Source organism: Mobula birostris, chromosome 1 (genome assembly GCF_030028105.1).
Source record: "Mobula birostris isolate sMobBir1 chromosome 1, sMobBir1.hap1, whole genome shotgun sequence".
Lineage (NCBI taxonomy): Eukaryota > Metazoa > Chordata > Chondrichthyes > Myliobatiformes > Myliobatidae > Mobula > Mobula birostris.
In genome coordinates this window covers 161583702-161609402 of record NC_092370.1, presented here as the reverse complement: position 1 = coordinate 161609402, position 25701 = coordinate 161583702, and the positions used below count along the sequence as shown (strand labels likewise).

The window sequence follows — 25701 nt, the reverse complement described above, 5'->3', positions numbered from 1 at the left end:
TGTATTTGTTGACATGCCAAATCTCTTCAAACTCCTAATGAAGCATAGCCGCTGTCTTGTCTTTATAACTACATCGATACGTTGTTGACCAGGTTAGATCCTCAGAGATCTTAACTCCCAGGAACTTGAAACTGCTCACTCTCTCCACTTCTGATCCCTCTGAGGATTGGTATGTGTTCCTTCATCTTGCCCTTCCTGAAGTCCACAATCAGCTTTCGTCTTACTGACATTGAGTGCCAGGTGTTGCTGCAGCACCATTCCACTAGTTGGCATATCTCACTCCTGTACGCCCTCTCGACACCACCTGAGATTCTACCAACAATGGTTGTATCATCAGCAAATTTATAGATAGTATTTGGGCTATGCCTAGCCACACAGACATGTGTATATAGAGCAGTGGGCTAAGCACACACCCCTGAGGTGTGCCAGTGTTGATCGTCAGCGAAGAGGATATGTTATCACCAATCCGCACAGATTGTGGCCTTCCAGTTAGGAAGTCGAGGATCCAATTGCAGAGGGAGGTACAGAGGCCCAGGTTCTGCAACTTCTCAATCAGGATTGTGGGAATTATGGTAGTAAATGCTGAGCTATAGTTGAAAAACAGCATCCTGACGTAGGTGTTTGTGCTGTCCAGGTGGTCTAAAGCTGTGTGGAGAGCCATTGAGATTGTATCTGCCATTAACCTACTGTGGCTATAGGCAAATTGCAATGGGTCCAGGTCCTTGCTGAGGCAGGAGTTCGGTCTAGTCATGACCAACCTCTCAAAGCATTTCATCACTGTCAATGTGAGTGCGACCGGCGATAGTCATTTAGGCAGCTCACATTATTCTTCTTAGGCACTGGTATAATTGTTGCCTTTTTGAAGCAAGTGGGAACTTCCGCCTGTAGCAGTGAGAGGTTGAAATTGTCCTTGAATACTCTCGCTAGTTGGTTGGCACTGGTTTTCAGAGCCTTACCAGGTACTCCATCTGGACCTTCCACCTTGCGAGGGTTCACTCTCTTTAAAGACAGCCCAACATCGGCCTCTGAGTCAGAGATCACAGAGTCATCAGGTGCAGCAGGGATCTTCACAGCTATAGTTGTGTTCTCCCTTTCAAAGCGGGCATAGAAGGCGTTGAGTTCATCTGGTAGTGAAGCATCACTGACATTCATACTATTTATTATAAATTGCTATAATTACACACTTAGACTGAGACATAACATAAAGATTTTTACTCCTCATGTATATGAAGGATTTAAGTAATAAAGTCAATTCAATTCAACTTGTAACTTCTTCCTCAAAAACTGAGGTCTGACCTGTTCAAATGGTGTAAGGGTATGAACACTGTATGGTCAGAGGTGCTAGCTTTCACAAGGCCTGTGACCACTTAATGGCATGTAACAGAACTCTGATCACTAATAGAAAGAGTGGGGAGCTTGCCCAGTGTCCCAGCAAATACTCATGCTTCAATCAGTACTGCCAAAATAGATTAGTAGACTGTTTACTTAAGTTCTTTGTGTCAGATGATTGCTCTATCTCCTACATTGCAACATAACCCTCCATTCCCCACATAATCATGAGTCAATCGAACAGCCTCTTAAACATCAGTATCCTGTCTGCTTCCATCACTGTACCTGGTAGCCCATTCCAGGCACTCGCCATTCTCTGTGTCAAAAAAAATTGTTCAGTCCACCTCCTTTCAAACTTCCCTCTTTTACCTTAAATGCATGCTCTTTGGTGCTTGACATTTCTACCCTGGGAAAAAAATTCTGATTACCTTCCCCATTTGTCTCTCATAATTGCATAAACTTTTTCAGCTCCTCCATCAACCCACAACACCCCAGAGAAAACAACCCAAGTTTGCCCAAACTCTCCTTACAGCCCTCATTCTCCAATGCAAGCAGCATCCTGATAAACCTCACCTGCACTCTTTCATCCATCCCGTAAACCAGAATTGTACACAATAAATAAACGTTACTACTTCCTTTTTTTGAGAACCTTAAATTTCATGAGAGAAACTGGCAGGTTTTGTAATGTTGTTCTACAATGTCGTTCTGTTTAAGTCTTATGTGAAAGTCATAGGTTTGAGATGTCTGGCCTAAGTCTGAAGTAGAAAAACAAAGGACATGCATGTTTCAGAATAGATTACAGCCTAATACAGACCCTTTGGCCCACGATGTTGCGCCAACCTTTTAACCTACTCAAAGATCAATCTAACCCTTCTCTCCTCTCAGCCTTCCATTGTTTTCTATCATAAATGTGTCTATCTAAGAGTTTCTTCAGTGCTGCAAATGTATCTGCCTTTAATACCACACCTGGCAGGGCATTCCTCACACTCACCATTCTGTGTGTAAAGAACTTACCTCTGACATCCCCACTATTCTTTCTTCCAATCACCTTATAAGTATGCCCCCTTGAAGCTTTTACCAGGTATGAGCAACACGCCATGGGTAAGCAGCAGTCAACCATCCCAAACTGTTGGTAGGTGAAGACAGGGGCACCAGTGTCAAAAACCGTGCCAAGGTCAAGATATCAAATTACACACCAGAGAACTTCCAACAGCATAATTAAGCCTAGAACTGAGCCAAAGAGATTGCCCTTCCCCAGATTCAACTCGATTTGGTCTCACAGCACCTTTCCAGCAGAAAAATACTGATCTTGCTGCAAAATATTGCACTTGACTCTGATAATAGTTCAGTAACTTTGACTAATGGGTGGTGGTGTGGAGATGTGTCTCTATCAAAGGAGGTACAAGGCACTCCTTCCCCTCCACAAGCCCGTAGGTCACACTTGGGCAAGGCGTAGCACCTGCTTGGCGCCCATCCCATCCAGTGTCACGTGAAGCCATGGGGTCAAGTGGTGGATGGTCGTATGAGCAGCTGGTTCATATCACAAATCCTGTTTATACGACCACCGACGTCAGGCAGGCAATCTTGGAAGAGTACTGATAATAGATGGGGTCACCCATCTTTTAAAGACACTGCCCAGAAGAAGGAACTGGCTAACCACTTCCATAAAACAATTTGCCAAGAACAATCTTGGTCATGGAAAGACCATGATTGCCCACATCATATGACACAGTGCAACAGCACGGTTCAGGTGGGTTTAAACTAATTTGGCAAGGGAATGGGAGGTAGTTGGTTTACAAACAGAGGCAATATGTAGTGAAAATCCTAGCAAGGAGAGGCTGATAATAAGGCAAAATTGCAGTCAACACGATGAGTTTTAACGTAAAAGGCGGACAATATGGTAAAGGGTGAATACAGGACTGAAGGTGTTACATTGGAATGCGTGCAGTATACAGAATAAGGTAGATGAACTCGTAGCACAGTTACAGACTGGTACGTACAATGTTCTAGCTGTCACTGAATCATGCATGAAAGAATATAGCAGAGAGCTTAATATCCAAGGATACACATTGTATCAAAAAGACAGGCAGGAAGGCAGAGGGGGTGGTGTTGCTCCGTTGGTAAAGAATAAAATCAAATCTTTAGGAATAGGTGGCAAAGGGTCGGAAGATGTTGAATCATTGGGGATAGAGTTAAGGAACTGCAAAGGTAAAAAGACCCTGATGAAAGTTATATACAGACCCCCAAGCAGTAGTAAGGATGTGGTCGAGAAAGAAAATACATACCAAAAGGGTAATATTACAATAGTCATGGGGGATTTCAATATGCAGGTAGATTGGAAAAACCACTGTGGTACTGGATTCCAATAGGGGGATTTTCTAGAATGCCTATGAGATAGCTTTTTAGAGCAGCTCGTGGTTAAACCCATGAGGAGATTAGGTATTCTGGATTGGGTATCATGCAATGAATCAGAATTGATTAGAGAGCTTAGGGAAAAGTGATCAAATTCACCCTGACATCTGAGAAGAAGAAACTAAAGTAAAATGCCTCAGTATTACAGTGGAGAAAAGGGAATTATAGAGCATGAGAGAGGAGTTGGCCAGAATTGATTGGAAAAGAACACTAGCAGGAATGACAGCAGAGCAGCAATGGCTGAAATTTCTGGAAGGAATTTGGAAGGCACAGGATATATTCGTCCCAAAGAAATATTCTAAAAGCCAGATGACACAACCAAGGCTAACAAGAGAAGTCAAAGCCAACATAAAAGCCAAAAAAAGAGGGCATATAATAAAATAAGTAAGGGGTTAAAGAATTGGAAACCTCTTAAAAATCAACAGAAGGCAAAGAACTGGCGGATGAACTGAATAAGTATTTTGCAGCAGTTTTCACTGTGGAAGATACTAACAGTATGGTGGAAGCTCCAGGTGTCAGGGGCCATGAAGTGTGTGAAGCTACCATTACAAAGGAGAGGTTTCTCGGAAAACTAAAAAGTCTGAAGGTAGATACGTTATCTGGACCAGATGATGTACACCCCAGGGTTCTGAAAGAGGTGGCTGAAGAGGTTGTGGAGGCATTAGTAATGATATTTCAAGAATTGCTAGATTCTGGAATGGTTCCGGAAGACTAGAAAATTGTAAATTTCACTCCATTCTTCAAAAAGGGAGAAGCAGAAGGAAGGAAATTATAGGCCATTAGTCTGACCTCAGTGGTTGGGAAGATGTTGGAGGCGATTTTTGAGGATGTGGTTTCAGGGTTCTTGATAAAGTAGGCATGGTTTCCTCAAGGGAAAACCTTGCCTGACAAATCTGTTGGAATTCCTTACAGAAATGACAAGCAGAATAGACAAAAGAGAATCGGTTGTTGTCCTATGCTTGGATTTTCTGATGGCCTTTGACAACGTGCCACACATGAGGATGTTTAACAAGCTACGAGCCCATGGTATGACAGGAAAGATTCTAGCACGGACAAAGCAGTAGCTGATTGGCAGGAGACTAAAGGGAGCCATTTCTGGTTGGCTATCGGTGACTAGTAGTGTTCCAGAGGGTTCTGAATAAGGACCAATTCTTTTTATGTTATATATCAATGATTTGGATGATGGAATTGATGGCTTTGTTGCAAAATTTGCAGACAATACGAAGAACAGTGGAGGGGCAGGTAGCACTGAGGAAGTAGAGAGGCTATAGAACGACTTTGACGGATTAGGAGAAAAGGCAAAGGAACGGCAAATGGAATACAGTGTCGGGAAGTGTATGGTCATGTATTTTTGTCGAAGAAATGAAAGGGTTCACAATTTTCTAAATGGAGAGAAAATGAGGCGCAAAGGGACCTGGGAGTCCCTGTGCAGAATTCCTTAAAGTTTAATTTGCAGGTTGGGTCTGTGGTGAGGAAGGTAAATGCAATGTTAGCATTCATTTCAAGAGGACTGAAATATAAAAACAAGGATACAATTTTGAGACTTTATAAAGCACTGGTGAGGCCTCACTTGGAGTATTGTGAGCAGTTTTGGGTCCGTTATCTTAGAAAGGATGTGCTGAAACTGAAGAGTGTTCAAAGGAGGTTCAAGAAAATGATTCCGGGATTGAATGGCTTGTCACATGAAGAGCGTTTGATAGCTCTGCGCCTGTCTGCATTCACTAGAATTCAGAGGAATGAAGGGTGACCTAATTGAAACCTATTGAATGGTGTAAGGACTTGATAGAGTGGATGTGGACAGTCTAAGACCAGGAGAGGCAGCCTCAGATTAGAGGGACATCCTTTTAGAACGGAGATGAGGAGTAATTTCTTTAGCCAGAAGGAGGTGAATCTGGAATTCGTTGCCACAGAAGGTTGTGGAGGCCAAGTCTTTATGTATATTTAAAGCAGAGGTTGATAGATTCTTGATTGGTTCGGGCATGATGGAATACAGGGGGAAGGCAGGAGACTGAGCTGAACAGAAACATGGATCAGCCATTATGAAATGGCACAGCAGACTCAATGGGCCAAATGGCCTAATTCTGCTCCTACATCGTATGGTCTGATAACTGAATAAACAAACTTTGATTAAATCTACATATTCTAAACATAAAGGTGCAAGAGTACAATTTGAGCAGAGAAAGGATTTTTTTTTTAATTTTCATTTTCAGGATCTAAATTTTGTTTGCATGGCTAACATTTATTGACATTCCCTTGATTAGGTGCTAGTGAAAGCATTCCCACAATACCATAGGACAAGGAGCACTGAGAGTGCCCTAATTATGAGAGAGGTTGTGGGATTAGGAAGTGCTGTGGAAGCAGGGTGGGTGAACATTTGTAGTATACTTTGTTGACAGTGTACAGTGCAGCCACAGTGCACAAACAGTGGAAGGAATGAACATTTAGGGCAGTTGATAAGGGTGAAAATCACTGAGTTGCTTTATTCCTAATACCGTCAAGCTTCTTGAGATCATTGAAGTTGTGCCCACACTGTAAAGTGGACTGTGTCTCATCAGGGACCTGACATGTGCTTTGCGGACCTTGGTGACATGAGGAAATGTGTCACTCACTGTAGGATACCCAAACATGGACCTGCTCTTGTAACCAATAGATTTGTGTCCAGTCAAGTTTCTTTTAGGTAGTGACCCTCTGGATATCAGGGGTAGGTGGTTAAGAAATCGTGTTAAGAGATTTTCTTTGCCTGCCATTTCTGTGCCCAACATTCCTTGCCACATTTCAACCTCGTACTTGAAAACTGTTGAAGATTTACACAGGCTCCTTCATTTGGTAATGAGCTGTGAACAGAAGTGAATACTGTGCAATCACCACACACGCTCCAACTCCAAAAATAGAAGGAAGATCACCGACGAATTAGTTGACAACAGTCACTCCAGGACACTGCCCTATACAGAGGCAAGGTATCAGGCAGGAAAATGATGATAGTGAAATATTTATTTCAGGATGGTATTTGGTTCCATAGAGGAAGAGTTGTTCTGCATTCCCATCGGAAGGAAACCACAGAAGGCCTCAAAACCAGCAGCACTGTCCAAGCTCTTTATAGGCCATGCACGTGTGAATTTATTACTCAAGTTTCCATTCCTTAAAGGTTAAGGAAAGCCTTTATGTTTGTTACCTGTGACTTTAAAGTAATGACTGGTTATTTGTAAACTCCTGATTAATAGGCTAGAGCTTGTCTCGGGCATCCCAAGTAATGTGTTCGTGCAGGAGGTGGTCATTAGCATGTAGTGTGGATTTAGATCTTTGGTCCAGTGAGATCATTGACTACACTTAGGCTATGTCCGCACTACACCGGATAATTTTGAAAACAAAGCTTTTTTTCTTTGTTTTGACCTTCTGTCCACACTGAAACAGTGTTTTCAGCCCCCGAAAACGGAGATTTTCAGAAACGGTCTCCAGAGTGAATAAATCTGAAAATGTCTAATATCCGTTGCAGTGTGTACGGGGTAACCAGAGCTTTTTAAAACCGCTGTCATGAGGTGCCGGAACAGATGGTGACAGCGTGGCATTTCATTGTTTTCTTCTTATTATTCTTATTATTATTATTACTACTTTATTGTCACCAAATAATCGATACTAGAGCGTACAATCATCACAGCGATATTTGATTCTGCACTTCGCAGAACCTAACAATTTCAGAACAGATGGCAACAAGACTGAAGCCAGAAGAGTTAGAAATGTACTCACCAAATACTTTGACCCATAGCTTACTGAATAAATAAGTATACTCACTTTGCCCTGTTTTCTGTCCTTGCTTGTATGAAGGTGCTTTACCTATTTATGCAAGTACTTCTCTGACAATAGATCTGTAACAGCCTAATGTAACATTGTATGGAAATACAAGATAACGCTGATGCAGACATGTTTTATACATTTAACAAGGAGCTTTATTAATGCAACAGAGTTCATTAGTTTTTCAATGTTCGTTGTCAGCCGGGTCATACAGTCCGTGAACTCCCTGTCGGTTGCCTCCATACGCCCCAGTATTTGTTTTTTTTAGTTTTAAGTCCTCCTGCACGAGAGCCAAGAGCAATTCCTTTAAAGTTTTTCTACTCTGTAACTGGACAAACGCGCACCAAGTATACCGTTTCCTCTTCGCTTGTTTTCTGTGTGTCCTGTGCATGCCCAGGAGGAGGAGATTCGCCCAAATATCTGTCTAATGTGGACAGAGATATTTTGAAAAACACTTAGTGTGGACGCCTGTCGTTTTTACTCAAAACCGGCGTTTTCAGAATTATCCAGCGTAGTGTGGACGTAGCCTTAGTGGTTTAACTGAGCTTCAGAGATACAAGGGTGATCAATGTAGATGAATGAGAAGGTCAAGAGGTATGGGTGTAGGTGTGTGTGTGCACACACATGAAGTTCTTATACCAGAAGGCCCATTATAAATCAGATGACAGCACACTTTCTCAATAACTGTCATACTTAAAAGAGCTCAGCACAATTGAAATATTATCCTCATTAGCACAGTTTTCAGATGGAACATTAACAAAAGACCTCATCTACTTTCACGGGTGGATAAATGATTGATAAAGAATTAATTTGTTTTCTTAAAAAGAGTAATTCACCTGGCACCTTCACCAATCTAATTCCTTAATCAACCTAATCAAAATAGGTTACCTGATCAGAATCATGAAGTAGTCATGAGCAAAGAATTGTCATATTTCCTATATTACTACGTGAATAAAAGCATCGCAGGCATTTGAAGATGACTTGAGGGTGTGAAGGTCACTAGGTTATTAAATTTTTCTTCTCCTCTGTAACATCATTTGGTAATGTGATGGCAGGAAATGAGTTATACATTTCAGCACATTCTCAATGTTTTCTTCTCGTGATACTACAAACTCTTCTTATTTATCTTTCAAAACACATTTACTCACTGATACAAAGTTGACCTGTTATTGACCCAACTCTCCAAAATGCTTAGCACACAATTATGCAGAATGTCTCACCCAGACCAAAAGATCAAGGAATACAGAAATAGAAAAGGACTTTAGATAAAGCTCTTAAATTAACATGAAACCCTGCAGACTTGCATAATCACGAGGAAGTCTGCAGATGCGGGAAATTCAAGCAACACACATCAAAGTTGCCGGTGAACGCAGCAGGCCAGGCAGCATCTTTAGGAAGAGATACAGTCGACGTTTCAGGCCGAGACCCTTCGTCAGGACCAGCTGAAAGAAGAGCTAGTAAGAGATTTGAAAGTGGGAGGGGGAGGGGAAGATTCGAAATGATAGGAGAAGACAGGAGGGGGAGGGATGGAGCCAAGAGCTGGACAGTTGATTGGCAAAAGGGATACGAGAGGATCATGGGACAGGAGGCCCAGGGAGAAAGACAAGGAGGGGGGGGAACCAGAGGATAGGCAAGGGGTATAGTGAGGGGGACAGAGGGAGAAAAAGGAGAGAGACAGAAAAAAAGAATGAGTGTATATAAATAAATAACGGATGCGGTACGAGGGGGAGGTGGGGCATTATCGGAAGTTTGAGAAGTCAATGTTCATGCCATCAGGTTGGAGGCTACCCAGACGGAATATAAGGTGTTGTTCCTCCAACCTGAGTGTGGCTTCATCTGAGGCTGTGGATAGACATATCAGAATGGGAATGGGACGTGGAATTAAAATGTGTGGCCACTGGGAGATCCTGCTTTCTCTGGTGGACAGAGATTTGCATAATAGTGTGGTCTTTCATCTTCCTGTCTCCTATTTATACCTTTATTTTCTATAGGGCAGCTATCCCACACTGCACTAGCATCACGGTTACTCTCAGCAGTCTCTCAATCAAATGCTGGGCAATTCCTTAGCAATTGGAGCACTTGATATCCAAATTCATAACCTTGCTTCCCTCACACTCCAGTGGACTCAAGGAAGAGTTTAATAGGTTTTTGAACATACAAGGAATCAAAAGATACAGGTGCTGCTGAGGTAAAAGATTAGCCATGATTGTACTGAGTGAATCATGCAATGACCTATTACTGCTTCTACGTTCTTCGGTGTTATCAAGTGAAAGCTGCATGGTGAAGGTGCTATCTTTTAGATAACATTTCAGATAAATCCTTACACTGAGACCATCATTTTCCCTCTCAGATTGATTCAAAGAGTAGCAAAGAAAAATTGCCTCGTGCCCTGATCAAAAATTGTCCCTCCAACAAAATCGCCAGAACAGATTACCCTGTCATCATCACACTGCAGCAACATGCCATATTCAAAGTGGCTGTGATGTTCCCTACATTACAATATTAATTGGACTTCAAGTTTTACTTCATTGGCTGCTGGGCACTTTGGACAACCCAAAGACGTGAAAGGCATTATTTGAGTTACAGTTCATTTATTCCTTCAAACTGGCGTTTAAATCAGTTCCAACATTTCCAGTGTCTCGGATCATGATGGCACGGGGGAGGATATTCTGTCCATCAGTTCTGTGGCTATAATAGCTCGGCTGCCACATGTTCAGCATGGAATGATCAGAGGTATTTCCAGTTTATTACTATTCATTGTCATCCTGGCAGTACCTCAATCCAAAAAGAATTGCTGAATATACAAAAAAGTACACACAAACCAAAAAATACTCTCTGAGATGAGGCTACATTCTAAAATAAAAAAAAGACTGCAGACTCACTGAGTGCATGCGCAGTAATCGATGTTGAGTAGCATTTTTACACAGCATTTAAACCCCGCAGCATCATCTTTCATCCTGACTGATGTTAGTAAGATCGGCCCAATCAATATCTGTCAGTATCACAGCATCAGGGTTTCAATGCCAGCAACAGGAGGACGTTGTATTGATCTGCCTAATGCAAATGCAGTTAAAATGTTGTTGTGGTCCCCAAAAGTTGGTGAGTAAAGATTTGCCTAAAAATATGAAGCTGCCATTCCCAGAATATGACAGACAAACCATAACACTAAGCTACTCAGAAAGCTTATCAACCCGTAACGTAACACTAGAACATTTTTGACAAGAACAGGCCATTCCTATTGCCAAATTCCTACGCATAGTGTGTTGAAATAACTACCGAGTTTAGATTTGAAAGTCTCTAAGGTATTACTCTTAACTACACAACTAGGTAGTTTGTTCCATGTGTCCACAACTTGCTGTGTAAAGAAAAGCTTCCTGATGTTAGTGTGAAATCTCCCCTTAACCAGCGTCCACGAATGGCCCCGTGTCCTTCTTGATAGATTAATTTTGAAGCAGAAGCTGGCATTCACTTTATTTATACCCTTAATGATTTTGAACACTTCTATCATGTCTCCCTTCATTCTATATCTCCTTAGGCTAAAAAGATTTAATTTTTTCAATCTTTCTTCATAGCTCGTACCCTGCAGACCTGGAATGAGTCGTCACCCTTCTCTATACTCTCTCCAGTGCCTTCACATCCCTCACACAATATGGAGATCAAAATTGTACACAGTCCTCAAGGTATAGCCTCACATGCGCATTATACAGCTTCAGTAGCATATCTCGACTTGAACTCCACTGAGCATTATATAGCCCAATATTTTATTAGCCTTCCTAATCACTTCTGTGCATAGTCTCGATGTTGATAGTGAAGAGTCTACTGGGATGCCCAAATCCTTCCCATACACTGCACTTTCCAACTCAAGATCCCCACCCCCCACTGTGTATTTATATCTAATATTTCTGCTTCCTATATGTAATGCTTTACATTTACTTACATTAAATTTCATCTGCCATTTATCTGCTCACATCTGGATTCTGTTTAGATCTAAATGTATTGATTCTGCTGCCAGCACACACAAAATCCTGGAGCAACTCAGCAGGCCAGGCAGCATCTTGGAAAAGAGTACAGTCAATTTTTTGGACTGAAACCCTTCGGCAAGACTGGAGAAAAAAGCTGAGGAGTAGATTTTAAAGGTGGGGAGAAGGGAGAGAGAAACACAAGGTGACAGGTGAAACCTGGAGGGGGAGGAATGAAGTAAAGACCTGGGAAGTCAATTGATGAAAGAGACAGAAGGCCATTGAGGGAAAAAGGGGGGGAGGATCCCAAGGGGGAGGTGATGGGCAGGCAAGAAGATCTCTCTTTCCCTCTCTCACCTTATCCCCTTCCCTAGCTTATCGCCGGCATCTGCAGATTTTCTCGTTTGTTATTGATTCTGCTGCCTGAATCTTATCAGCCGTCCCCTTAATTTTGTGTTCTCAGCAAACTTTACTAGTTTATTTGTTATGTGCTTCTCCACATCGTTAATGTAAATTAAAACAACAGTGGCCCCAAAACCAATCCGTGCGGAACCCCACTTTTAACATCCTCTAGCCACTTCTAACATCTTCTTGGTGTGAAAATAATCCTCTCACCATTAATTCGTTGCTTTCAGTTTTTGAGCCAATTCTGCACCCATTCACACACTTTACTCTGAACCACTACCTCCCGTAATTTGTTATTAACCTCCCATGGGAAACCTTGTCAAGTAAAAGATATCAACCGCTCTATTGTTATCATAAATTTTAGTTGCCTCTTCATGGAACTCCAGCATATTAGTAAAACATGATTTTCCCTTTCTGAACCCATGCTGGCTTTCTGCTAACATGCCTGCTTTTATCAGCCGCTTTTCCATCTCATTCTTTACTATTGTTTCCGTGATACACATTAAGCTTACTGGTCTATAGTTACCAAAGTCAGTATGATCACCCTTCTTATATACTAGGGCAACGATAGACCATTTCCAGTTCTTAGGGATTTCATCAGTCTTCAATGACTTTTGAAAAATACATGTTAGAGGTTTGTATATATAGTCATAGACCTCTTTAAGTACCCTTGGATAAATGCTGTCTGTGCCCTGGAGATGTATTAACTTTCAGCCTTTTCAGCTGAAGTAAGACCTCACATTCTAAGGTCTCTAAGTCACTTAAAACAACCTTATTTTTCTCTACACTTCTCTACACTCTACATCTTCACAGGTGAATACTTTAACAAAATTTGAGTTAAGAATATCTGCTATATCTTTCTCTACATAATTTAACACCCCACAGAAGGTTTTGAAGGACTACAACTTAAGAAGAGTGATATATCAGAAAAACTGCAAGTCTGCAAAAATCCAGTGCTTTGGCAGCAATTTCTACAAATTCAGAAACATCTGTGAAAAGAAAAATATCACTACTTTCACAAAAGAATCCATCATGAAAACCGACACTGAACAATCTCAATTTCCATTGCTTTATCTTTGATTAAGATAAATCCCTCACCATTTTACCTCTTCTCCCCCTTTACACGTTTCCTTTACTTTTTACCCTTTAGTCATTTACCTTTAATTTACCATATCTCTACTATTTTGCTTTCTCTCAACCCCTTCTCTCCCTCACCCTCCGGGTCCCCCTTCTCCACCCCACCCACAGCAGCATTCTCTCTTTCCCATTCCCACATGGATCACACTTTCTCTCCACCCTTCTCTCTCTCGCTCTCTCTGCCATTCACCACACCCCCTTCCCCCACGGCGGCCCCTTCTCCCTCCCCCTCGTGTACAAGTTCTAAAGTAGCACATATTTCAGGAGGGACGATATCGGAAGACAAGGATAAGGTCAAGGTTAATACACAGATCAGCAGAATTTGGCACCAGGCGGCAGAATGATGATTGCATTCTCTATGTGGTCAAGTTCATGAAGTTTCAGCAGAATCACCTGAACGTGATTATCTATCAAGTAGGATTTGTAGGTTCCTCAGGGTGTCAAGAGATGGGGTGGTAGTGGGGATAAGCTCCCACTACCTATAAAGTGCTCCAAATGGCATGCATCTCCAACAGCCTCTGACAACCAAGTCCAACTCTTGGAGGACCACTGGCACCTCAAAACCAGTTGCTAGTCAGTCTCGGACGGCAGCCCATCTATGAGAAGGAAAACTCTGATTTTAAACCTCCGCTGCTTTGCGGTCACACCCACCCATGGGAAAGGCTTCGGATGTAAATCCCAAGGAAGAAATCCAGAGTCCAGGTCCCTAAGACAGTTCGATGTTGTTTACAACTTCACTCTGGCAACCTCTGCGATGACACTGGTGCCAAGCTAATCGGTGTTTGCCCTTCCCTTGGACAACATCAGTGACGTGGAGAGGGGGAACTACATGAACGATAGTCAGTTCCTCGAATCTTGCTGCCCAGGCATCCTGAAGAGGATGCAGTCCAGCAGAGGCGCAAACCCATGATCTCCTGAGATTGACGGCTGCCTACTACTAGGATGTGTAGAATGAAAGAGTATGTATTAACATTTCAGTACTGAGCATTCTGTTTAGTGCTAGTTTCCATTAAGGATGCTTCATGAAAAATAGCAATATTTTTCTTTTCACATATATTTCTGGGCTCGTAGAAAATGCTGGCAAAGCACTGCATCTGTTGATAATACTTGCCGCTTTCTGAATATTTCACATGAAAGTTTTCAGAGCCCCTTGCAGCACTGCACTATTATCTACAAGACCAACAAGCTGGAAGGTAATATTTCTGAAGAAAATTAGCTAAAATGGCCAACTGTTTCTTTGTTATTCAAATCTTATCTCCCTGTGCAGCTCTTTTCATATAACCATAGGAGGGGCGAACTTAACCATACAACATAAAGCATTAGGAAGAATTATATGCATGAGAAAAATATGCTAAACAGGTTGTTAGGTGGAACTTATTTATAAATATGAATGCGTAAAGATTGTAAATTGGAGCAGTTTAGAACTACAAAGGAAGCTCATTTGTACAAAAGGCTAGTAATGTTAAAGTGACAAGGTTAACCATACAAATGGACATTGCCTTATAAATGATAACAGGAAATGAAGACCTGAAGTTACTGTGTGGTTCAGATCGTAGACAGTTTTCTGAAGCAATGGAACAGGAAACTGAGAATTGGCTCTCTAAAACCTTACACTATGTAGAAAAAATATGATCAATCAGTAATTTCATGGCAAGAAATCCTTGTGAGAAATTAATTACAATATGGTTGAATTTTATACACAGTTCGAAAGGAAATTAGATTAGCCAGAAACTAGAGCAAAGAAACCTAACAACGAGGCTTCTACTAGCTAGCTAAGCTAAACAACCTACAAAGTTTGTCAGCAGGAATAAAAAGAATAAATTCTCTGATGTTCAAGAGGCAACATATAAAGTAAAACAGTTTATAACTATGGGAAAAGGCAGATTATGATCGAGATCTGAAACTATTATTCTATTGAGAAATAAAAACTCCAGAAGACAAGTGATCCATCAGTGGCCAGTGACAGAGATCACGGATATTTAGATGATGATGCCTACAACATTGCCAAAAGAATAGCAACACAAATATTCTACCCAGAGGGAAACTGAGATAAGACAAAAAGTCGCATACATACAAAATAAAACGAGAACATACTGCAGAAATGGCTAAGGCAGCAGCATTGTTTCTACTTAAACCCATCTGTACAATGAAAGATTCAGTGGCCCACGTCTTTTCCTCACCAGCCAACCAGTCACTGGCTCTCCAAACAAGCCCCAAGCACACTCCTTCACTGGGGAGCTAGCTACTTGCTTATTAGCGAAGCCCAGTGTAAAGGAGACCTTCCAATCAACACTGGCAACCTCCACCCTTGAAACTGCTTTCCAGAGCCGGCTAAACCCCATCGCCAGGCTTCCTGGCTACCCAAGACATCAAAGCAAGAATTTTATATCTCTGGCATCCACAGATTTTCTGATACCATTCAAAAATACTATTTTTATCAAAAAATGAAAACACTTCAACATTGCAGGAAACAACTAAAATAAAACATATTTAAATTAACTAAAAGAAAATGAGCTTTCATTTAGCCTTCTCATCCCAGCGACCTTTTTCCCATTAAAATCAATGGACCACCAGAAGTAGCAGGTATATTTCTCAACTTAGTGTAAGTTTGGATTGCCTTTGCTATAACATCGTGAGGCAAGTGCACTTAAATGCCAATGACATGAGCAAAAGCTTTACTTCTCAAGCCTCACAGACCCATAGGTAAAAAACATGCCAATAAAAGTACCAGAAATGGAGGGATACCAGTGTAACGCTCAGATCTATCGGCTTGTGTTTATCCAGGGGAAACCCCATCCGCCCGCCAAACCCTGTCTCACGGTTGTGTCGTTGCTGTGTAATGCCACCTGGTACAAACCCACACATCAAATACCAGACAGCGCACAATGTACGATTTACAGATTACAATTCATAAATCTTACTGGAACTATGTAATTAATAGAGATACAATATAAAATGGAAAGTAAAAGGCGCCAGACTTATCAGAGTTCAACCACTTTGTGCACAATCGTTGGAGCTCAATTAACGGGGTTCTCTTTCCACCATTCGATCCCCTCCGGCCCCCTCGACTCGTCGCTCGGGACCAACCACGGTGGTCGACCAGAGCGTGTCCAGCACGTCCCTCTTCTTCAGGTCTCCTCCCGAAAGCCCGCCAAACCACAAGGTTCCCAGTCATATGAGACAGAATATCACCCACAAAAAGAATAACATGGACACTCATTGGTTCATTCCCTCTCTTATCAATAATATAACCCAAACAAGCAGAGAGAGCGAGGAGTCCTTACATCACAGTTGTTATTACATAAAAGCCATTTTTATTCTAACAGAACAAAGAAGCCATTTTATGAGCCTTCACAGTAACATAAAAGAAGAAACCCCTTACACTAGCAATCTGTGGACTGTGAAGGACTTGAGAGTAATTAATATCAATGCAGAGAAAGTACTGGAAAATTGAAGGAACTACAACTCAAATCCTCTGGAACATAATGTGTGCCAAGATTCTCATACAAGTGGCGGCAAAGGTTGTGAATACATTAATATATTTTATCGTTCACTTTGATCATCACCCTGTGGACCAACATGCAACAAATCGCTCTTTACGAAAGGAGGAAGAAAAACAGAGTAAACTGCAGAGCAATCAGCCTGAAATCTGTCAGCAAAACGCAGAATATATTATGAAGGCCATAGATATAAAATCCTAATGTAGACCAGGGCTTCCCATCCTTTTTTTTTTGCCATGGACCCCTTTGATTAACTAAGGGATCCATGGACCCCAGGTTGGGAACCCATGATGTAGACAGTTCTATGATGGAAAGACAGTGTTGACAAAACCTATTATTGATTTTTTGAAACTGTAAGCAGGAGGGATAAGGAGCAATATAACAAGGCATACAAGTATCTGAGGGGGTGGGAGAGCAGCTGTGCAGAGGTGTTTAGAACTAAGAGACGTATTCTCAGGGTAAGAGGTGAGCAATTTAAGACAGAGGTAAGAAAATCCTTTATGCAGAGACTCTGGAGTTCTCTACTCAGTCATGATTATATTCAAGGATGAGATAGGTGGATCTTTAGGTAGTAAGAGAATTATGAGGATACAGGAATCATGAAAGAGACCTGAGGTACAGTACCAGTACAAGCAAGCAGATACTTTTAAGGAGAAAGATTAAATCGAGAAGCGTGGAAGGTGGGACATCAATCCAACCAAAGCCCATTAGCCTTTAGGTCTCTTGCTGGTCCTAATATTGTTGTATTGCGCTGCCCATTTACAGAAGGTTGGAAGAGCCTTCTCTCATGGATCCCAGGACTGATCCAATGCTCAGTATTGGGTGACTGTTCTGAACTGAACCTGTCTTGTGCTGTGGTTGCCAAGGTAAATCAGCAGAGCCACAGTATTTATTAGAAGTCTGCGTCCAACACAAAAACTGGGTCCAACACAGATGCACAGCTGACATTTTCCATCATGACAGAAACACTTCCAGGCTTTTACTCGAGCCAACTTGTGCACATTTTTAGTCTCCCTACATAAGGAGGGAAGCAACACTTAAAACATCCACATTTAAATTAGGCAGTCATTAGCATGGGTAACATAGCAGGAAATAATTAACAATTATTAAGTAATTAACAATAATATCAGTTTCAGTGGCCAATGACAGCAATTTTGCTCTGCTTATTTAAAGCTAAACAGCTGGAGGATGCTGTGCCCATAGAGTTGTACAGCATGCGAAAAAACATTCTCCACCTGATTGTAGAAGTGAAGCTAAAGTCTGGGTATTGGGAGTAAACCAAATCAAGTTTAATTATCATTCAAACCATACATCGATACAGCCAAATGAGACAGCATTCCTCTGGAGCCAAGGTGTATCCAATACACAATAGTCGAGCAATCGGCTTGACCAGCGCTAACAGAGTCTCTGAGATGCCAGGTTATCAGTTTTATTATAATGCTTTGATAGTCAGGCAATATAGATCAACTTGAATTATCCCAGGTTTCTAATAACCATAAACTTATCAGAACAAAACCAGAAAGTGTCTATCAAAGTTTATGATTGGAACAAAAAATGATAGGACAAATGGAGAGAACTTACAATTGCAAACCGGAAATCTTTTAAGAAACAATTTCCAATGTATAAACATTAAAATCTTTAACTTCACACAAAAAGATGTAGATGTTTCTTTTTCTTTTTCCTACTCTATCTCTGCTACATCATCAATCTGCACCTCCTCCTCACTCTCACAATGGCAGCTGATGCTAGTTTGTTGACCTAAATCTATGACGAATAGCTACTTGTTTAAACATAAACCAAAGTAGGAGACAAAAGGATGATCACAAGTGGTGCACTTTAAGAGGGGCCCTTAAGGATGTGGCATGGCAAGGGTCTTTACAGGGAATTCAAGAACTTGAGGCCAGGCAGAGAAAGGTTCAACTTCCAAAGGAAGGACTGAGGGATATGTGCATCAGGACAGAAACAAAATGTGAGAGAGCTTTGCAGCAATATGGTTGAGCAGATAATTCGGCACAGAGACCAGTCAAGGGAACTTAAATTCAATTCTCAATAATAAAACCTTAAGACATAGGAGCAGAAATAGGCCATCTGGCCCATCGAGTCTGCTCGGCCATTCAATCATGGTTGATCCTTTTTCTCTATCTCCTCCTCATCCCCAGTTCCTGGCCTTCTCCCCGCAACCTTTGATGCCATGTCCAATCAAGAACATATCAATCTCCACCTTAAATACGTCCAACGACCTGGCCTCCACAAATTCCACAAATAGTGTCCTTTGCTCTGAATCTTTCAACCAAGCAAGATACCAACCAGACCCTCAAGCCCAAGGCAGCATATCAAATGATTTATCCAACTATTCACATTAACTCTCCATCCTCTTCTTTCCTTACAGTTTAACAATTTGCTCCAAGCCAAATCCTTTTCGAAAATGACTACCAGTCTTGCTTATTCCAGCCTTTCAGGAAATGCATTATTGATCTAATTAATCTACTACAGAAAAGAATTAGCATCCCTCCGACTCCTGTGTCAATTACCTTGAAATTATTTGCTAGCTGCCAATGGCCACCCTGGCAATGAAAACAGTGCATTCATTTTTAATTTATTAAAATCTCTTATGATTTTGACCACTTCCATTAAATCTCACACACAGAGCATTTTACCTGTAATTTCTTCATTCATTGGATCTTCCTTGGATGAATTGGACTGCAGTTCTGCCTCCAAGTGAGAATCACTTTGCTTATCCTCATAGTTGTTTTCTGTTCCTTGTCTTTCGGTTTTATTCCTGGAGGCTTCAATGTAGCTTTTCCCTGATCTTCTTGATTTTAAAAAAGCAATCAAACTTGGGTCTAGTTAAACAGGAAATTTGAAGGGTGTTTAGCAAAGTTAGCAGAAATAGAGAAAAAAAATTGTTAGTATAATTGGTGGAAAGAACAAACCATTATTAGATTTTCTAAAGTATCATTCAAATGTTATCAAATGGATTCACGTCAAGATTTCCACCCTGATGCTAAAACTCCTCAAGAGCAGCACATCAACGTAAAAGGTCCATTGATGTAACATTACCAAAATGCACACATTAATTTATAAATTGCACCAGCCTGCAAGATGCAGATACCAATGTCCAGTCCCAGCAATTAATACATGGCACCAATTTACAATAGCTATCCTTGATTAAATCACACCACCTGCACTCACCATCACTGGAGCAGCTCACACCAACATTCACAGTCCATCTATGCATAGCATTGACTCTCAACATCCATCAATGTATTTTTTTTAATACCTTTGAACGAAAAATCTTACAAAAGGTAGCGGATTTACCCCAGTACATCACAGCTGAAGCCCCGCCAACCATTGAGGACATCTACATGAAACGTAGGAAAGTAGCATCCATCACCAGAGATCCCCACCAATCAGGTCAAGCTCTCTTCTCGTTGCTGCCATCAGGGAGAAGGTGCATAAGCCTTAGGACTCGTAACACCAGTTACTACCTCACAACCATCAGGCTCTTGAACAAAAGGGGATAACTACACTCAGTTGCCCATCCATTGAGATGTTCCTATAACCAATGATCTCACTTCAAAGATTCTTTATCTTGTTATTTCATGTTCTCATTCTTTATTGCTATTTAATTATATTTGCATTTTCACAGCTTGTTGCCTTCTGCACTCTGGTTGATCTTTCATTGATCCTGTTATAGTTACTATTCTAGAGATTTTCTAAGTGTGCCCGCAGGAAAATGAATCTCACGGTTGTATATGATGACATATATGTACTTTGATAATAAAATTTACTTTGAACTTTGAACTCCTGGAACCCATCAATGACCATGAGCATCACAAAATTTAATATAAGCTTCAGGGAAAATTATGGGTGCATTTTAATTTTTTACTGGATTAGTTTGTAAATATACCTTTAAGATATTCAAACAAATATCTAATGATTTCACAATTAATTCCAAGATATCTAAAGTTCTTCTTGGAACAGTACTGACGCTGAGAACCTGTTGGCAGCTGATGGAGTAGCATCGTTTTAGATTGCTCCTACCCTGTTTACTTATTTGTCTCCTACCAGTCTTTTTTTTTTGAAACCCTATTATAATACTTTAATACTATTTTACTATGGCTGGGAAAAGAACCAAAGCGTCTGCAAAAGAAAAAGGAACAGAAGATGAATCCCTAGTCACTTTGGATTCAATCAGTGACTTCCTTAAACGGCAAAAATCGGAATTTTCTGAGGAGTTTCAACAGCTTAACGGCAAATTGGATACAATTCAACAAACTTTATCTGAGCATGAGAACCGAATTCAGGAAAATACTGCGAAGCTGATGACACTTGAAGAGGACATTGATGATACAATTAAACTCTGCAAAGAGTTATCTTTATCCAATGATAAAATGCTGAAAAGGATCATCAGTCTTGAAAATAGAAACAGGAGAAATAACTTGCAAATTCTGGGTCTTGAAGAATCAATTGAAGGCACTGACCCTACGAAGTTTTTAGCAAACTTTCTGAAACAGCTTTTCCCTGCTTTATTCACTTCCGAGCCGAAGCTCGATCGAGCATATCACTCTTCAACTTCGAAGCCATTGTCGGCGGTGGTGAAACCCAGGTCGGTCATACTAAGCTTTCATAAATTTCATATTAAGGACCTTTTAATTCACTATACCCGTCGACAAGGAATGATCGATTTCCAAAATTACAAGGTTAGATTTGTGGAAGACTATTCACCTGAAGTTATGGCTGATCACAGGAAGTATAAAGAAGTTATGTCGGAATTTTACAATAAAGGATATAAACCATCCCTTCGGTTCCCTGCCCGTCTGAGTATTGTTTTGAAGAATGGATTTCAAAAAAGAATAAAGTCAGTTGAAGAAGCAAAAGAGTTTCTGAAGGATGAAGTCTCAATACCGATATATTTCTTATTTGATCAAGCTTTTTCTTCTGTTAATATGAATTTGAAATAAGGTTTCATTAAGTTTATGTTTTGGCTGTTCATATATTCTCTTTTGTTATATTTTTTTGGTATCTCTTTTTTTATCCCTTTTTGAGGCGTTATTTTAATACAGCTTTCTCTGAATTTGTTTAAACTGATCCTTTCATATTTTCAAATACTGGGTTATTTTTCTTTTTATGTTGTGTCTTGGTAGAGACATAATGACCTTTTTTTCTGTCAACAGGATTTTTTTGGGGGGGAGCTTAGTTCTTAGCTCGCTGACTGTCTACTGGTCAGCTTTCTCGCTCTGGGTGGGGGAGGGGGTAGGGCCTATTTTTCTCTGGGAGCTGTGCTGGGTTGAATATATGTTTCTTTGTTTGAATACCTTACCTTATGGTTTGCTTCCTAGTTTTAGTAACTTATGGCCAGATCTTCTAATTACATGTTGTTTGGTATTAAAAATGGTTTGAAATATTAACTTATTTAATTTGGATGTGAAAGGGCTGAATCACCCCATCAAAAGGAACAAAGTGTTTGCTTATATTAAAAAATTAAAAGCACCCATTATTTTCTTACAAGAAACGCATATACGCAGCTGTGATAGCTTAGGTTTTTTTTACTCAGGGGAAGGATATGCAGTTCCATTCTTCATTTAATGCAAAATCACGTGGAGTTTCGATTTTTGTAGATAATACAATTTCCTTTGTTCAGCATAAAGTTGTTTCAGACCCTAATGGTCGATTTGTTATTGTATCAGGGAGTTTAGACAGTAAACTGATTGTTTTTGCTAATGTATATGCCCCCCAATGTAGATGATCCAGGATTTTTTGAACGGCTATTTTCATTTTTGCCAGATTTGTGCACTTACTACCTTATGATGGGAGGAGATTTTAACTGCTGGTTAGATCCAGTATTAGATCGCTCATCTATTAAACCAGCCACACTTAATAAATCAGCTTTGTTTATCCAATCTTTTCTAACTAAATGTGGTATAGTTGATGCTTGGCGTTTTCTCCATCCAACAGACAGGGAGTATTCTTTTTTCTCTCATGTTCATTGTTTTTACACCAGAATTGACTTTTTTTTTATTAATAGTCAAATGATTCTATTAGTTCGATTGATTGAATATAAAGAGATTGCTATTTCTGACCACTCTCCTGTACTTTTATCTTTAAATCTTCCTGGTCCTATCCCTATGAGTAGATTTTGGCGATTTAATTTACCTCTGTTATCTGATGAGGACTTTTTAAAATTTATGGAGAATCAAATTACTCTTTTTTTTGAAGAAAATACATTGGAAGAGACGTCTAGTCTTATTATATGGGATACTTTTATAGCATACATCCAGGTCAAGTTATTTCTTATACTGCAAACATCATTAAAAAAGCTAACAAAAAGAGAAATGAACTAGCCAATCAGTTAAAACAACTGAACCATAAATATGCTTCGGTACCTGATCCTGAAACATATAAGAGACATATTGAAACTAAAACTAAATATGATCTTCTTTTAACGTATCCAATTGAAAGCCAACTTTTAAAAGATAGAAGTCAATTTTATATTCATGGAAATAAAACTGGTAAGCTACTGGCTAATCAATTGAAGCCATTTACAGCCGAGCGGCTAATTAAAGAAATACGTAAAATTAATGGGGACATGACAACTGACCACCTTAAAATTAATGACACTTTTAGGGAATTTTATTCTAAATTGTATAGTTCTGACTCTGTTAATGATAATATCACAATGAATATTTTTTTAGATCGATTAAATATTCCTAATCTTTTGTTAGATGATTGTAGGCAATTGGATCAACCCATTTCTCAGGAGGAAATTGCTCAGGCTATTCGAGAATTGCATTCTGGGAAATCCTCAGGACCTGATGATTCTCTGAAGAGTTTTATAAGGCTTTTTCCTCCTTGCTTATACCACACTTATGTTCTACCCTTACGGATTCTCTTAAGGTAGGAAGATCACCGCAGTCTTTTTACGAAGCCTCCATTTCACTCATTCTCAAAAAGAATGAGAATCTTACTGAATGTTTTTTGTATAGACGTATCTCTGTACTCAATTTTGATACTAAAATTTTATCTAAAGTGTTGGCTCGCAGACTTGAAAATATTATATCTTCTATAGTCTCGGATGATCAGACAGGATTCATTAAAAATCGATATTTCCATTTTAATATACGGCGTTTGTTAAATGTTATGTACTCTCCATCTAAGGAAATATCGGAATGTGTGATATCTTTGGATGCGGAGAAGGCTTTTGACAGAGTTGAATGGAACTTTCTCTTTAGATGCTCAGAAAAATTTAATTTTGGACCTAATTTTATTTATTGGATTAAATTACTTTATTATTCTCCCTTCACTCAGGTTCTTACTAATTTTCAGAATTCTAAACCCTTTAAACTCCAATGTGGAACTAGACAAGGTTGCCCTTTGAGCCCTCTGCTTTTTATTTGGTATTAGTATTCAATTGGTATTAATTTGGTATTTAATTGGTCACCTCTCTCTTTATCACAGATTGGCCAAATCAATTCTAATAAAATGAATATCTTACCTAAATTTATATACCTTTTTCAAGCTGTGCCTGTTTTTATTCCTAAATCTTTTTTTGACTCTTTGGATTCAATTCTTTCTTCCTATATATGGAAGAATAAAAAACCTCATATAAATAAAGCTCACCTTCAAAAAACCAAACAAAATAGAGGATTTGTCTTACCCAATTTTAGGTTATATTATTGGGCAATTAATATAAGTAATATTACATTCTGGATATATTACATTAACCATGAGAATTGCCCTACATGGGTTTCTCTGGAAGTCAACTCTGTTATAAAATTTTCCATTATTTCTTTACTTGGATCCTTTATCTTTAAATAAACTAATTGACAATGTGGTGGTTAAACATACATTGAGGATTTGGTTATAGTTTAGAAAACATTTCAGTTTATTGAGATTCTCCCTCTCAAGTCCCATCTTTTCTAATTGTTTTTTTTAAACCATCTTTAATTGACTTATCTTTTAAAGAATGGGATAGATTGGGTATTAAACAATTTCAGGATTTGATGGAGGGAATCTCTCTTCTTTTGTGCAACTTTCAACGAAACTTAACCTTTCCAACACTCACGTTTTTCGACACTTACTGATTAGAGATTTTTTAAGATCTCAATTACTTACATTTCCTACAAGACCAGATAAGAATACAATAGATACAATTTTTAATCTGAAACCTTTTGATAACGGTTCAATATCTTACATTTACGGTCTGCTGTTGGGACTGAAAAAGGACTCTTTAGATAAAATTAAAGGAGATTGGGAGAAGGATTTGCAGATTTTCATATCTGATGAGAGCTGGAAGATTATTTTAAAATTGATTAATTCTTCATCATTATGAGCTCATCATTCTTTATTACAATTCAAAGTGGTACATAGAGTTCATATGTCTAAAGACAAGCTTTCCCATTTCAACACAGATATTTCCCCTTACTGTGATAGATGTACTAATGGAGTGGCCACATCTAACTCATATGTTTTGGATATGTCCGAGCCTTGAAAAATTCTGGAAAGATGTATTTCAAACTTTTTCTGCACTTTTCAATCTCAGCTTTAAGCCCAATCCTTTGACTGCCTTGTTTGGTATTGTTGAGGATAGTGCTATAAAATTGAAGCCATCTAATTTGCAGGTATTGGCCTTTATGTCTCTTATGGCCAGGAGGGCGATTTTGCTCAAGTGGAAGGAGGCCGCCCCGCCCACTCATGTTCAATGGCTATCTGACGTTATGTTATGCCTTGATCTAGGGAAGATTCATTGTTCGATTTCTGATTCTAAATGTGATTTTCAAATATTATGGGGACCCTTTCTGAATTATTTTCACAATCTTTGAACTGTTGTTAAAGTATGGATCTGAGCCATTATTATTATTATATCATATGGTAAGGTATTCTTCTTTTTTTCTACCCAACCAGCTCATTTTGGTAGTGGGGGTAGATTTTTTCAATAAAATACAATTATTTTATTCTATTTAATTTCATAATTCAATCTTTTTTCATACATGATTGATTTGGAACATGAGATACTGTGATTTAAATGTAATGTAATTCATATTATTTACTTGTATCCTTATGAATTCTGTATTTTGTAGTCATGTAATTTATATAATATCAATAAAAATATTGAAAAAAAACAATACTGACGAAATCCTGTACTGTCGGAGGTGTCATCTTTCAGCAAG

The 25701-nt window shown here is 39.6% G+C and overlaps 1 protein-coding gene across 2 annotated transcripts in view; it reads right to left on the bottom strand.

Annotated features, from left to right (window-relative positions):
* Positions 1-25701, bottom strand: part of rpap1 (RNA polymerase II associated protein 1) — a 187923-nt gene that overhangs the window by 128153 nt on the left and 34069 nt on the right. For both annotated transcript variants that reach the window (XM_072265242.1, XM_072265252.1), the window contains exon 7: positions 19189-19374. In XM_072265242.1, coding sequence (XP_072121343.1) covers positions 19189-19374 — 186 coding nt within the window. The remainder of the gene's footprint in view (positions 1-19188; positions 19375-25701) is intronic.